The sequence below is a fragment of the Cetorhinus maximus genome, chromosome 10 (assembly GCF_964194155.1).
Source record: "Cetorhinus maximus chromosome 10, sCetMax3.hap1.1, whole genome shotgun sequence".
Taxonomy (NCBI): Eukaryota; Metazoa; Chordata; class Chondrichthyes; order Lamniformes; family Cetorhinidae; genus Cetorhinus; species Cetorhinus maximus.
In genome coordinates this window covers 21855162-21870471 of record NC_135888.1, presented here as the reverse complement: position 1 = coordinate 21870471, position 15310 = coordinate 21855162, and the positions used below count along the sequence as shown (strand labels likewise).

At 45.5% G+C, this 15310-nt stretch overlaps 1 protein-coding gene across 1 annotated transcript; it reads right to left on the bottom strand.

Moving 5' to 3' along the window:
* Window positions 1-5302: 5302 nt before the first annotated feature.
* Window positions 5303-12991, bottom strand: dpm2 (dolichyl-phosphate mannosyltransferase subunit 2, regulatory). The gene is made up of 4 exons (XM_078550114.1): window positions 12882-12991; window positions 8705-8794; window positions 7537-7639; window positions 5303-5995 (listed from the first exon to the last, which is right to left on the bottom strand). The coding sequence occupies exons 1-4, from the start codon at window positions 12882-12884 to the stop codon at window positions 5937-5939; spliced, it is 255 nt and encodes an 84-aa protein (XP_078406240.1). The 5' UTR covers window positions 12885-12991; the 3' UTR covers window positions 5303-5936.
* Window positions 12992-15310: the final 2319 nt, after the last annotated feature.

Below are 15310 nucleotides of genomic sequence, written 5' to 3'. Positions count from 1 at the left end.
CAGGAGGAATAGGGAGATATCTAGACTTAATGAGAGGTTGAATTCTAAAGGATGTGCAGGGGCAGAGGGTGCATGTATATAGATCTTTGATGGTAGCAGGACATTGAGAAGGTTAGCAAAGTATATGGGATCTTAAGTTTCATAGAAGTATTGAATACAAAGGCAGGGAGGTTATGTTGAACCTTTAAAAAGCTCTGGTTAGACCACAACTAGAGTATTGCACCCAGTTCTGGTTACCACGCTTTAGGGAGGGCGGTAAGGGTCCTCAAGAGGGTGCAGAGGAGATTTACCAGAATGGTTCCAAGGATGAGGGATTTTAGTTATGAAGTTAGATAAGTTAGACAAAGGAAAGCTGTTCCCATTAGCTGATAGTAATAGGACTAAGGGATGAAGAGTTAAGGTTTTGGATGAGATATGGTCTGGGAGCAGGAGGTGGTGTGAGTTGATATGTGGAATTTTTCTTTTAATGCAGCAAGTGGTAATGACCTAAACACTCTGCCTACGAGGTTGGTGGAAGCCGAGCTGATCAATTATTTTAAAAGGAAATTGGATGGACACTTGAGGGAAATATGACTTTCAGGGATTCAGAGATCGAGCAGGGGAATGGAACTACTGGGATTGTTCTACAGAGCACCCGCATGGGCTCAATGGGCTGAATTATCTCCTTCTGTGAAGTAATAACTCTCTGACTGCTTCTGTACCAGAAGAGTTACTACTATGGACTGCAAAGAATAAAGTGACTTTAGTCAAACTACCAGAGCTGGTGAAAATAGTCACTCTACGACTGCACAACACAAAAGTAGGCCATTCAGTCCAACTGAGCTCTCCTGATGTTTATGCTCCACACCAGTCTCTTCCCACCCCTCCATCTCCTTTTCAGCATAACCTTCTATTCCATTCTCCCTCATGTGTTTATCCATGCGCCCCTTAAATGCATCTATACTATTCACCTTAACTGCTACACTCTTTTCTAATTCCAAACACTTCATCGATGAAATGAAGTAGTTTCTCCTGAATTCCCTATTGGATTTATTAGTGGCCATCTTATAAATATTTATGGGCCCTAGAATTGATCCCCCCACAAGTGGAAACATTATCCCTCTTTAACCTATCAAACCCTTTCACAATCTTAATCATAATCCTATTGGGTCACTCTTCAGCCGTCTCTTTTCTAGGAAGAAACAGCTTCAGCCTGTTCAGTCTTTTCTAATAGGTATAACCTCATACTTGTAGATCTCCTTTGCACCTCCTCCAGTGCTTATTTTATAAGAGAGGCCAAAACTATGCATGGTACTCCAAGTGAGGTCTAAGGCTTGATACATATATTTTATGTTATATGAAATCTATTTTATGCAGTGTAGTACGGCTTTACCAGTAGTCACAGACCCTGCCCATGTCACTTAGCACATCATCCAGAAAACTTGACAACAAACAACCATTCAGATGGAACAATAGAACTCTAGCTATAATTACTAATGTTTCTAATTATAAATTTCCACGACATTCTCTGATCCCAACCAGACCACCTGTAGCATGCTATACCTGAAGCAAATAAAACAGCTTCAACTACAACAGGTAGCAACACTTTCCACAATTACAGTTAACATGTAACACTTTGCTGCAATTCTTGCACATTCAATTTCCAGAGAGAAATTATATTTGGGCTTCAAAATGAACAAATACTTTAAAATCTCACGCAGTAGCTGAGTGACGTAAACCAAGAAGTTCTCCAAATTCAATCCCCAGTCTGCCCTGGGCTAACTTAACTTAGCCAAGTTGGCAACAGGGGTGTTGCATTTGGCCTGGGTGGGGGAAGATTGGCGGAAAAGAAAATTAAGCAACGCTCTCAGCCTAGGCTGCTATCTGACTGGAAATGGCACTGTTGGTGACAGGAATAAGGAGAGTCTTGTTTCATTGTGGTGCACTCGCATGACATAAAATTAGAAATAGGAGTAGGCTATTTGGTCCATCGGGCCTGTTCCGCCGTTCAACAAGATCTTGGCTGATCTGCATCCTTAATTTAATTTTCCTGCCTGCTCCTATTGTAACCCTTTTACTTCAAAAATCTATCCAACTCAGCCTTGAATATATTCAATGGCCCAGCTTCCACTGCTCTCTGGGGTAGAGAATTCCAATCTTTTAAAATTCATTTACGGGATGTGGGTGTTGCTGGCTATGCTGGCGTTTATTACCCATCCCTAATTGCCCTTGAGAAGGTGGTGGTGAGCTGACTTCTTGAATTGCTGCAGTCCCTGTGATGTAGATATAATCACAGTGTCGTTAGGGAGAGAGTTCCAGGGTTTTGACCTAGCAGTGAAGTAATAGCGATATATTTCCAAGGATGGTGACTGGCTTGGAGGGGAACTTTCAGGTGGTGGTGTTCCCATCTATCTGCTGCCCTTGTCCTTCTAGATGGTAGCGGTCGTGGGTTTGTAAGGTGCTGCCTAAGGAGCCTTGGTGAGTGCATATTGTAGATGGTACACACTGCTGCTTCTGTTCGTCAGTGGTGGAGGGAGCAAATGTTTTGTGGATGTGGTGCCAATCAAGTGAGCTGCTTTGTCCTGGACGGTGTCAAGCTTCTTGAGTGTTGTTGGAGCTGCACTCATCCAGGCAAGTGGAGAGTATTCCATCACAGCCTTGACTTGTGCTTTGTAGATGGTGGGCAGGCTTGGGAGGTGGCGGGGGGGTGTCAGGAGTGAGTTATGTGCCACAGGATACCTAACCTCTGACCTGCTCTTGTGGCCACAGTATTTATATGGCTAGTCCAGTTCAGTTTCTGGTCAATGGTAACACCCAGGATGTTGATAGTAAGGGATTCAGAAATGGTAATGCTATTGATTGTTATGGGGCAATGGTTAGATTCTCTCTTGTTGCAAATGGTCATTGCCTGGCACTTGTGTGAGAGAATGTTACTTGCCACTTGTCAGCCCAAGCCTGGATATTGTTCAGGTCTTGCTGCATTTGGGCTGCTTCAGTATCTGAGGAGTCATGAATGGTGAACATTGTACAATCATCAGCAAACAATGACTAACAACCCCCTGAAAGAAGAAATTCCGTCTCATCTCTGTCTTAAATGGGAAGCCCCTTATTTTGAAACTTCCCTCACAAGAGGTAACATCCTCTCAGCATCTACCCTGTCAAGCTCCCTCAGAGTCTTATATGTTGCAAAGAGATCGCCTCACGTTCTTCTAAACTCCAATAAGCAAAGGCCCAACCTGCTTAACCTTTCCTCAGAAGGCAACCCCTTCATCCCAGGAATCAGTCGAGTGAACCTTCTCTGAACCGTCTCCCTGACAGAACAACTTGCTCTCAGTTAAGGTTGGGAAATCAATGGACACTAGCTTTGGTGAAGCATCTCCTGGCAGAGAATCCTTGTTTTGGAAAATAAATTTGAAAAGGGAGGATAGGAAATAAATGTGTTGAATTTAAAATAAAAATAATTTTGGGTTTTTGGAGCCATTTAATCAATAGCCACTGTGTTACTGGCAAGCTCCTATAATGAGAGGTAGTATGAGCATACAGATATGGAAAAAAAAAAATCAAGATAATTCAGTATGTTCCATTTTGATCCAAATAAACCAATATTTTAGGCAGAGAAAATGAACTGATAACAAAACTAAACCACAGTTTCTGAACAGAACATTTTCTTAGTTAGCCCTGTTTCGATGAGTCTTGACAAAGTGATTCATGCTCAGGGAATTCTCATTTTCAAATAGACAGAACATCCTCTTCCCTCACTTTGAAATGATTTTATTGCTCCTTGCTAATAGGCTTGTCAAGCACACAAATCTATTTACAAGCCATTTCATGCTTTATCCAGTTTTACGTTGTATTGTAAGTGCAGGGTTCCTCCGACACACTGCTGAACAGAAATTTAGATACCACAACTCACAGCATTTAAGTTGACCTGGTGTATAATACGACCCCAATTTTCTGGGCTCAAAAATCACATTTTTGCATACACTCGGTGTATAAATTTCCCCTCTTTTCAGCCACGATATGTTGTACTCACATTAGTAGTCAGGCCAATTTTTCACCCCACAAATGCATGTCTTACTTACCAGTACCTTAGAGCTGGGCACAAGGGATCAAACAGGCGATACGGGCTGCGTTATGAAGATACGCAGGAGTTTTAGACACGCCCACTCTTTGCGTCAGATGCTGATGACATTTCAAAATGGCGACCACCCGCACCTTCGCCGGCAGTTCACCTTTATACTCGGTGTAAATATCGACCCCGTTTTTGAAGGGATTTTTCGAGGCTTCAAACATTGACTTATATGCTGACAGCTGCAGTAGTAACAGGGCTCCTTTGTGTTTGTTTGCATCAGGTCAATTTATGATACAAATTGTGCTTTACAATTAAAAAAATCATACAAATCTATTTGCAGCATTTGCTCCCACAATTCAAGTTGCTTTTGAAAACACTGCTGGATTATACGGAAGATCCAGTTATACTCCCACACATAGTATTTTCCACTTTCCAGTGATGCATGGATGATTTGTGTAACTGCAGGGTAAGGTCCTGATTGGACTGCAGAATACAGCAGGGAGCCACACAATCTAGGAGAAAGCAGTCTGCTTTGATCAGCAGCTCATCCACCATCTTAAGTAGCTACTCCGTCCACCACCGGTGCACTGTGGATACACGACCCACAGGATGCAACTCGCCAAGGCTGCTTTGCCAGCACCTCCCAAATCACGACCTTTACCAAGGTCAGCAGGCACGTGGGAACACCACCAATGGCAAGTGCCCCAAGTAACACACCACCCTGACTTGAAAACACAATCACCATTGCTTCCTCATTGCTGTGTTGAAATCCTGGAACTGTCTAACAGCACTGGGAGTATCGTCACTGCATGGATTGCAGTGGTTCAAGAAGTTCCACCAGCACCATCTCAAGGCCTTGCCAGCGACACTCACATCCCAAGAATAAATTTTTGCAAAAAGCTCATTATTGCATCAAATAAAACTCCAGAGAAATGAGATGCTGGGCTTAAACAGAGCTCAAATGACCCTCTTGGATCCCCCAGATTCTTTATAACCAGAGTCTTTATAATGCTGTGAGAAGCACATGCTCCCAATAATGCTCTTAAAACATTAGAACCTTGCCAGGCAGGCACGCAGCTCTGCACAACAAGCAGCTGAACGTTCTTTACCACTCGAGGGGTTCAGGATGCAATTTTCAGTCTGCAGTCTAACACAGCAGCTACTGGACATACCTGCCACTCACCAACTAGCTGCTTCAACACATATAGTACATGGTAATTGTGATATTATTCTCCAAAGTACTCTCCTAAATATGTGAGAAGTTGCTGTGTTTATTATACTGCAGACTCCACTGTGGTAAAACTTCAACAACTTAGTTTCACAGCACATGTAAAAAAAAAGATCATTAGAAATTTTGACAAATGGTCTTTGGAATTGGTGAATGTAGTGCTCGTGTTGAACTCCTTCCCCAATGCTCTCTCAAGCTCCACGATAGTTAGGGCAGCTTAGCTCCTCTTGAAAAGAGGAATTATTTGTGTCAGCTTCTCCAATGTATTACAATTAAGCAATTCAGCTCCTTCAATAAACAGGTATATTGCATGAGTCCTAATTTTACGCAAACATTTCAAAACAAGACTGATTTTTTTTTTTAAAAAAGTGTTTCTCTGAGACCAAGCACAAGGTTCAACTTGCACAGTGGAATTACAGTACTGATAGACTAACACAAGGGAGCACTGTGTCCAAACCTGGCACCGGTGGAATCCCGTTACAGATGGAATGAGGTACCAATACAATACATCAGACAGTCAAAAAACAATGTGCAATGGCATCTCAAAGCAGAAAGGTTTGTTAATCCGCTGTCTGTATTTAAATCCTCTGTTTACGCCGTTATTTGACCTGGACGAGTTGACATTGGGGTAATCTGTAGTTCTCATTTGGATCCTGCTTAATCTATTTTCTTCGCAGGTTTTCTGTTTCTCCACATAACTATAGCAACAAATGTTCCTTGGAGAAGAGAACAGAACAGCATCAGTACAATTCCGCTCTTATTTCACAGAATTTACAGCATGGAAACAGGCCCATGCAGCCCAACTGGTTTAAAATCAGCACAGGCCTCTTCCCACCCTCACCATATCAACATATCCTTCAATTCCTTTCACCCCTGTGTGTTTATCCAGCTTCCAACTAAATGCATTGATGCCATTCACCTCAAATACTCTTTGTGATTCCACATTCTCACCACTCTCTGGGTAAAATTTGTCCTGAACTCTTTACTGGAAATATTGGCAACTATCTTACACTTATGGCCCCTAGTCCGGTCTCCCCTACAAGTGAAGGCATCTCTACATTTACCCAATCAAATCACTTCATAATTTTAAAGAGCTCTATTATGTCACCCTCCTCAGTCTTTTCTTTTCTAGAGTAAAGAACCCCAGCCTGTGCAATCTTTCCTGATGAATTCCAAGCTCTCATTTCCCTCACAGCTGTCGACTATACTTAATTTCCTTCTCAAGCTCACGCTTTTCTGCTGGTTACAAATATCCAACAGCAAGTGGACACAAGCTCTACTCTCACTAGCTTCTAAGAGATATTGAAAGAAGGGACTTGAATTTATATCACGTCTTTCACATCCTCAAGCACTTTAGCTCCAATGAAGTATTTCTGAAGCTCTGTCACTATATTTAATGTGGGAAGCACTCAGCAAAGTCTGACAGTGTGATACATGACAAGATAATCTGTTTTTGTGATGTTGGTTAAGGCATAAATTTTGTCAGGACACCAGAGATAACTCCCCTGCACTTCAATGAATAGCTGCCACAAGAGTTTTTATGCCACCTGAGCGGGCAGATGGGGCCTCAGTTTAACATGCTGTCTGAAAGGTGGAACTCCCTCAATGCTGGGCTGATTTGTCATGATTGCCTTTAAAAACACGGAACACAGTTTTTTTTTTCCATAGCGGTGATGTTGGGAATGATCACAAGCCTTTAAAATAAACAGAATTCCAGCACGCCTCGTAGCTTCGAGTTCTGGAACACCTCCAGCAGAGACCTCGGAGGAGGCTAGGTATCTGATCTTTTACTCAGGGAAGGGGGGCAGGAAAAGCACCAAAAGAAAACTTACAAAATGGAGATGACAGAAATTAAAAACAAAAAAAACAAGGGTAGCAATTTCATCCCATGAACAATACAACGCCTGTTGATGCTTTTCTCTGTAACTCACAACAACAAACACCTCCGCGTGCCCCGAATCCAGAGACATTGTAACTGGAAATTGAGAACACAGACGGATCAAGATTAAACATCCCTTTTGGCCAGTCAGCATTAGTATGAAGGTCCGCCCTGAAGTAGTTTTATATAGTGGCCAACTGGGACTCAATGTGAAACAAGAACCTGGACTGTAGTTTCCTTCCCCTCCCACAGGGACCAATTTCCACCATCAATCAGCCAATTAAAGGGGTCAGCAGTCGTATCTGGCTGGCTGAAAACATGTTGAGCGTTTTGATGAAACAATTACTGGCCAACAAAGAGACAAGTCAGTGCACTCACCTACTAATAAAACCAAGAGCAGGCCAGCAACAGCGGGTAGGATCACAGCATACTCACGTGCCAGGAAAAAGCTGTGAAGAACATGACTGCTGTCCACAAATGGCTGCAACACAAGAATTGCTTTGGTTAACAGATTTATTCTCAATTTTTCAGACAGCATTAAATGTGAAAAGCCACTTCACTCCAGCAGGAGGCTGTAAGATTGGGCAGCAAACTTAAAAACTCTCAGGCCAGGGCTGCTAAATCCCAGTGTCTGATGTTGGAACTGTTTAATGGTGATTATTGTACGTGTAAATGGCTAATCAGACAGATTTCCACCACACAGGCTGAAATGGACACAAAAAAATAGTACCTCACTGTAACCAAGAGATTGTTAGAGGCATAAGGTACTATCATTTCAGGCTTTGTTTTAGTGGCAATATGGCCAAACAGATATTCTTACTCCAGTTTTTTCCTACCATGTATGAGAAACAAACAGCACAGAGAGTGACCATTCAGCCCATTGTGCCTGGGCCAGCCCACTGAAAGAGCTAAATGATTAGTCCTACTCACCCACCCTTTCCCCGCGGCTCTGCAAAAGTTTCCTTTTAACGATATATCTGATCTCCTTTCGAAAGAAGTTACTATTGAACTGCTTTCCCAGCCCTTTCAGTCAGTGCCTTCCAGGTCACAACAAATCACTCTCATTCTCAACTCCCCGCTGGCTTTCCTACCACATCGTAAATCTGTCCTCTCTGGAACTGACCCTCCTGCCAGTGGAAATAGTACAACATTTAAATAATATTTTAACATAAACTTAATATTAAATTACATAGGCTATGTTGAAGACCCAGAGAGAGTTGTGAATGCTCAGGTGATGAGTATATTCAAGACTGAGATTGATAGATTTTTGGGCAAAAAGGGAATTAATGGATATGGGGGGGCGGGGGAGAGCAGGCAGGCAAGTGGAATGGAGGCGTTGGATTAGCCATGATCGTATTGAATGCGAATTAACCATGATTAGAATGCAAATTGAATTAGCCATGAGGATTGAGGGGTCAGAAAATGGGGAAATTTAAAACAATTCTGGAAATGAGCCCAAATACTTAGCATCTTCCTGACTGATGGAGTATTTAAACTATTATCGAAATCCAAACTGTATCATATCACTTATAAAATCAACACTCACCAAGACAATAACCCAGATTGTATAGTACGTGAAAACAAACAAGCTGAAGCCCACAAGGCCCATTCCAACCACTTGGTCTGCTCCTGTAGCCTGAGAGAGAAAACAATGAGGGAAAGTTAAGTAAAGAACATTGTAAATCACACACTGTCATAAGTGGCTGCTAACATTCACGTCACACAAGTGCCATACTGTGACCACCTCCAACAAGAAAGAATCTAGCCATCACCCCATGACATTCAATGGCATTACTATTGCCTGATCCCCCACCATCAACATCTGAGGGGGGCGGGGGGGGTGGTGACCATTAACTAACCCAGTTGTTTCAATACCGTGGCTATAAGAACAGGTCAGGGGCTGGGAATTCTGTGACAAGTAACTCATCTTCTGACTCTCCAAAGCCTGTCCACCATCTACAAGTCATAAGTCAGGAGTGTGATGGAATACTCTCCATTTGTCTGGATGAGTGCAGCTCCAACAACACTCAAGAAGCTCAACACCACCCAGGACAAATCAATCCGCTTGATTGGCAGCCCATCCGCCACCTTAAACATTCACACCCTCTGCCACCAGTGTTGCAACAATGTGTACCATATACAAGATGCACAGCAGCAACTTGCCAAGGTTCTTCCAAACCTATGACTTCTATCACTTGGAAGAACAAGGCCAACAGATACATGGGAGCACCACCGCCACCGGCAGGTCCCCCTTCAAGCCACTCACCACCCTGACTTGGAAATATACCCCCATTCCTTCACTGTCACTGGGTCAAAGTCCTGGAACTCCCTCCCTAACTGCACTGTGGGTGTACCTACACCACATGGGCTGCAGCGATTCAAGAAACTGGCCTCTCTACCACCTTCTCAAGGGCAACAGGGATAGACAACAAATGCTGGACTTGCCAGCGATGTCCACATCCCAAGAATGAATGAAAAAAAAAACTGTGGCGGACTGGGTAAGAGCCAAACCTCATACTGCCACAAACCTAACAAAACCTCAACCCCTCATGAGTTCCACATAGCCCCTGAACAAACTGACTAACTGCTCCAATACCAGCAACTTGTATTTATATAGCACCTTTAATGTGGTAAAACATCTAAGGGTCCTTCATAGGAGTGATTATCAAACAAAATTTGATACCAAGCCACATAAGGAGATATTAGGGCAGATAAAAAAAGTAGGTTTTAATGAGTGTCATAAAAGGTGGGGTTAGGCTTCAATCAGATCCCATCTCATTCTTCGAAATCTAGTGAACACAGGCCCAGTCAAACCAAACTCTCCTCATACGACAGTCCTGCCATCCCTGGTATCAGCCTAGTGAACCTTCGCTGCACTCCTTCTATAGCAAGTATTTCCTCTCTTAGGAAGGGAGACCAAAACTGCATGCAATACTCCAGATGTGGTCTCACCAAGGCCTTGTATGACTGCAGTAAGACATCCCTACTTCTGAACTCAAATCCTCTTGCAATGAAGGCCAACATACCATTTGCCTTCCTAATTGCTTGCTGCACCTGCCTGTTTACTTTCATTGACTGGTGCATAAGGACACCCAGATCCCTTTGTACGGCCGCATTTCCCAATATATCACCATTTAAATAATACTATCTTTCTGTTTTTCACGCCGAAGCGTGTAACTTCACATTTATCCACATTATAGTGCATCTGCCATGTGTTTGCCCACAAACACACAACTTGTCTAAATCAACTTGAAGCCTCCTTGCATCTTCCACACATCTCACAACCCCGCTCAGGATTAGATGATATTAAAAGAAAACAATAAAGGAAACACACACAGAGGTGTGGGTGGAACCGAGTGCAGAAACAAAAAACAAGAGTAGATAGCCCCATGGAAAAATCAAAGCGCTTATGACCAAACAGGAGGAAAAATACAATAGCGATCACACAGTAAACAGTAAAACATTTTCTGCAATGGATATCACTGCAGGATAACCGAAATACACTGAAGGACTTTCTTCTGACTTAAGCCAAAAAGAAAAGACCTGTAATATAGCTGAGCTGGGACTCTGGAGGCAATTCTACAACTACATCAGGGGCTAAGCATGCTATAAAACAGAGAGATGGAGCTGGCAGTGACCCAACAGATGCTGCAGAATATGGGAGGAATGGTGCACAGGAAATAACCCAACTGTCATATAATGTACAGCTCAGGGATTCTACCCCTGGACTTGGAGAGATATTTGACCACCCCGCCCCACCAAAAAAACCTACAATATGGACTGTCTTTTGAACCAGACTGTGAAAATGCTATCCACAACATTCATAGAGTTACATAGGACACACATCACAAACTATTCAGCTTCACTGGTCAATGTCAGGGTTTATGCTCCGCACAAGGCTCCTCACACTCTACTTCAAAATGTAAACAGGATTGGGAATTAAATGGAGATAGCTTGGTTTTAAGAATGAAAAAAAATTAAAAATGCCATTGTACTATTTTGAAGAAGGGCAGGGGAGTTCTCCTTGGTGTCAATATTTGTCCCTTGATCAACATCCCCAAAAAAATAATCTGGTCATTATCACATTGCTGTTCAGAGGGAGTTTGCCGTGCACAAATTGGCTGCTGTGTTTCCTAGATTACAACAGCAACTACACTTCAGAAAGTACTTATTTGGGTGTAAAGTGTTTTAAGATGTCCTGGGGGTATGTAAAGTACTATAGAAATGCAATTCTTTTGTTGTGTTGTCACTGTAACATACGAACATGGGGCAGAAATAGGCCATTCGGCCCCTCAAGCCTGCTCCGCCATTCAATAAGATTATGGCTGACCTGATTGTGGCCTCAATTCCATATTCCCACCTACTCCCAGACAACCTTTCACCCCCTTGTTAATCAAGAATCTATCTAGCTCTGCCTTCTGCAAAAAAATTGTTTGATTTAGATTCCTTTGCAGCACCTTGAGATGTTTAGCTTCAATAAAGGCACAGAACAATTGCACAGTAATGTTGAAACACAGTGGCAGTTATCCACACAGCAAAATCCCAACAACAGAAACACAATGAGAATTTGAACTGTTTTTGTGATCATGAGGATCTTTTAAGTAGAACCTGGGAGAAGACAACTGGTTCAAGGTCTCATCTGAAAAGATAGCACCCCCTACACTATGGCGCTCCCTCAGTACTGACCGCCCGACAGTGCGGCGCTCCCTCAGTACCGACCGCCCGACAGTGCGGCGCTCCCTCAGTACCGACCGCCCGACAGTGCGGCGCTCCCTCAGTACCGACCGCCCGACAGTGCGGCGCTCCCTCAGTACCGACCGCCCGACAGTGCGGCGCTCCCTCAGTACCGACCGCCCGACAGTGCGGCGCTCCCTCAGTACCGACCGCCCGACAGTGCGGCGCTCCCTCAGTACCGACCGCCCGACAGTGCGGCGCTCCCTCAGTACCGACCGCCCGACAGTGCGGCGCTCCCTCAGTACCGACCGCCCGACAGTGCGGCGCTCCCTCAGTACCGACCGCCCGACAGTGCGGCGCTCCCTCAGTACCGACCGCCCGACAGTGCAGCGCTCCCTCAGTGCCGACCGCCCGACAGTGCAGCGCTCCCTCAGTACCGACCGCCCAACAGTGCGGCGCTCCCTCAGTACCGACCGCCCGACAGTGCAGCGCTCCCTCAGTACCGACCGCCCGACAGTGCGGCGCTCCCTCAGTACTGACCCTCCGACAGTGCTGCGCTCCCTCAGTACCTACCGCCCGACAGTGCAGCGCTCCCTCAGTACTGACCCTCCGACAGTGTGGCGCTCCCTCAGTACCGACCCTCCGACAGTGCAGCGCTCCCTCAGTACCGATCGCCCGACACTCCCTCAGTACTGACCCTCCGACACTCCCTCAGTACTGACCGTCCGACAGTGCAGCGCTCCCTCAGTACCGATCGCCCGACAGTGCAGCCCTCCCTCAGTACTGACCCTCTGACAGTGCAGCACTCCCTCAGTACTGACCCTCTGACAGTGCAGCACTCCCTCAGTACTGACCCTCTGACAGTGCAGCACTCCCTCAGTACTGACCCTCTGACAGTGCAGCACTCCCTCAGTACTGACCCTCTGACAGTGCAGCGCTCCCTCAGTACTGACCCTCTGACAGTGCAGCACTCCCTCAGTGCTGACCCTCTGACAGTGCAGCACTCCCTCAGTACTGACCCTGGAACTGACCATTCCCGCCTCACTCACCATTTCCACTGTACCGGCCACACCGTCTTCCACTTCCGGGGTCACCGGTAAGGGTCACAGTGGCTGACCAATCAGGAGCGAGCCTTCGTTCCCGTCCGAAAACTGTCCATTCTTGTCCCGTCTGTCCGGCGGGATATTAATCTCTCTTTTCCGTTTGATGCCTTGCGAGGAACATTAAGATTTCTGTAATTAAAACTAGCCGCGGTGCTTTGTTTTTCGGATCTAGTTCATGATTGGTCTGTAAGGCTGTCAATCATCACCCGCCGACCTCGGTCTGCGCATGTGTATTCTCGATAGCCTTTTCCAATGACGTCATGTCCTTGGCGCAGCGCCCCCTGCTGCTGGGAGGCGGTACTCCAGCCCGCCCAGCTCAATCCAGCTCCACGCAGCCCAACCCAGCACATATAAGTCCAGACCAGCTGAACCCAACCCAGCCCAACCCAACCCAGCCCATATCAACCTAGCTGAGCCCAGCTCAACGCAAACCAGCCCATATCAACCTAGCTGAGTCCAGCTCAACCCATATCAGCCCAGCTCTGTCCAGCCCACTTCTGCCCAGTTCAGCTCCACCCAGCCCATCTCAGCTCAGTCTAACCTAGCCCAGCTCAGCCCAGCCCCACCCTTCAGCTGCTTCACGCCCAGCCCAACTCAGCACAGCAGCTTCAGTCTCCCAGCCCAGCGCAGTCCAGCCCAGTGCAGCTCAGCTCCCAGCAGCTTCAGTCTCCCAGTCCAGCCCAGCTAAACCTAGTCCAGCTCAGCCCAGGTGGTTAAGAAGGCATATTGGATACTGACCTTTGTTAGCCGAGGCATAGAATATAAGAGCAGGGAGGTTATGCTGGAACTGTATAAAACGCTGGTTAGGCCACAGCTAGAGTATTGCATGCAGTTCTGGAATCCGCACTATAGGAAAGATGTGATTGCACGAGAGAGAGTGCAGAGGAGATTTACCAGGATGTTGCCTGGGCTGAAGAGTTTTAGTTATGAGGAGCGATTGGATAGACTGGGGTTATTTTCCCTGGAGCAGAGGAGATTGAGGGAGGACATGACTGAGGTGTATAAAATTATGAGGGGCATAGATAGGGTAGACATGAAGGAACTTTTCCCTTGGTGGAGGGATCAATAACCAGGGGGCATAGATTTAAGGTAAGGGGCAGGAGGTTTAGAGGGGATGTAAGGAAGAATTGTTTCACCCAGAGGTTGGTGGGAATCTGGAACTCACTGCCTGAAAGGATGGTAGAGGCAGAAACCCTCATAACATTTAAGAAATATTTGGATGTGCACTTGCAATGCCATGGCATACAAGGCTATGGGCCTAGTGCTGGAAAACGGGATTAGAATAGTTAGGTGCTTGTTTGACCGGCGCAGACTCGATCGGCCAAAGGGCATTTTCTGTGCTGTAGACCTCTATGAGTCTATGACTCAAGACCATCTGATCATCTCCCTCTGCCACATCTCTCTCTTCCACTAGCCCACCGAACCAAACTTCCTCTAAAATTCTCCACTGCCCGAGCCCTGAACACAAATCTCTCCCTAGTTCTCTCTCCTATTTCCCCTCAAGCCCTCTCTAAGCTCATTTTGTCTATGAGACCCGTCTGTTCCCTCAATACTATTCCCACTAAACGGCTGACCACCAACTTGTCCTCCTGCTGCCCATGTTAGCGGTATTGTAAATGGTTCTCTCTTCAGGTCTTGTCCCTCTCTCCTTTAAATCCGTTGTCATTACCCCTCCTCAAAAAACAACCATTGACCCCATTGTCCTTGGAAACTACCTCCCTATCTCTAACATCCCTTTCCTCTTAAGCCCATGGAAATGTTATCCTTTCCCTAAAACCATGCCCATCTTTCCCTATGTTTTCTCCATTCTGAATCTGTCCAATCAGGTTTCCACTCCTGCCACAGTACCAAAACAGCTTTTATCAAAGTTACTAATGACATTCCGTGTGACTGTCACAAAGGTAAACTTTCCCTCCTCATTCTTCTCGACCTGTCTGCAACCTTTGACATAGTGGACCACATCATCCTCCTCCAACTCCTCTCCACTGTTGTCCAGCTCAGTGGGACTGCTCTCCCTGGTTCCATTCTTAACTAATCGTAGCCGGAATATCACTTGCAATAGCTTCTCTTCCTGCTCCTGCACCATTGTCTCCGGTGTCCCCCAAGGATCTATCCTTGACCCCCTCCTATTTCTCACCTACATGCTGCCCCTCAGCGACATCAACCAAAAACATGGCGTTAGTTTTCACATGTACGCTGACAACACCTACCTTTACCTCACCGCCACCTCTCTTGATTCCTGCACTGCTGCTATCCTATCAGACTGCTTATCTGACATCCAAGCTGGGCAATTGTCCTACAATTAAATATAGGAAAGACTGAAGCCATTTGTTTTCACTTCCTTTCCAAGCTCCATTCCCTAGATACCGATTCCA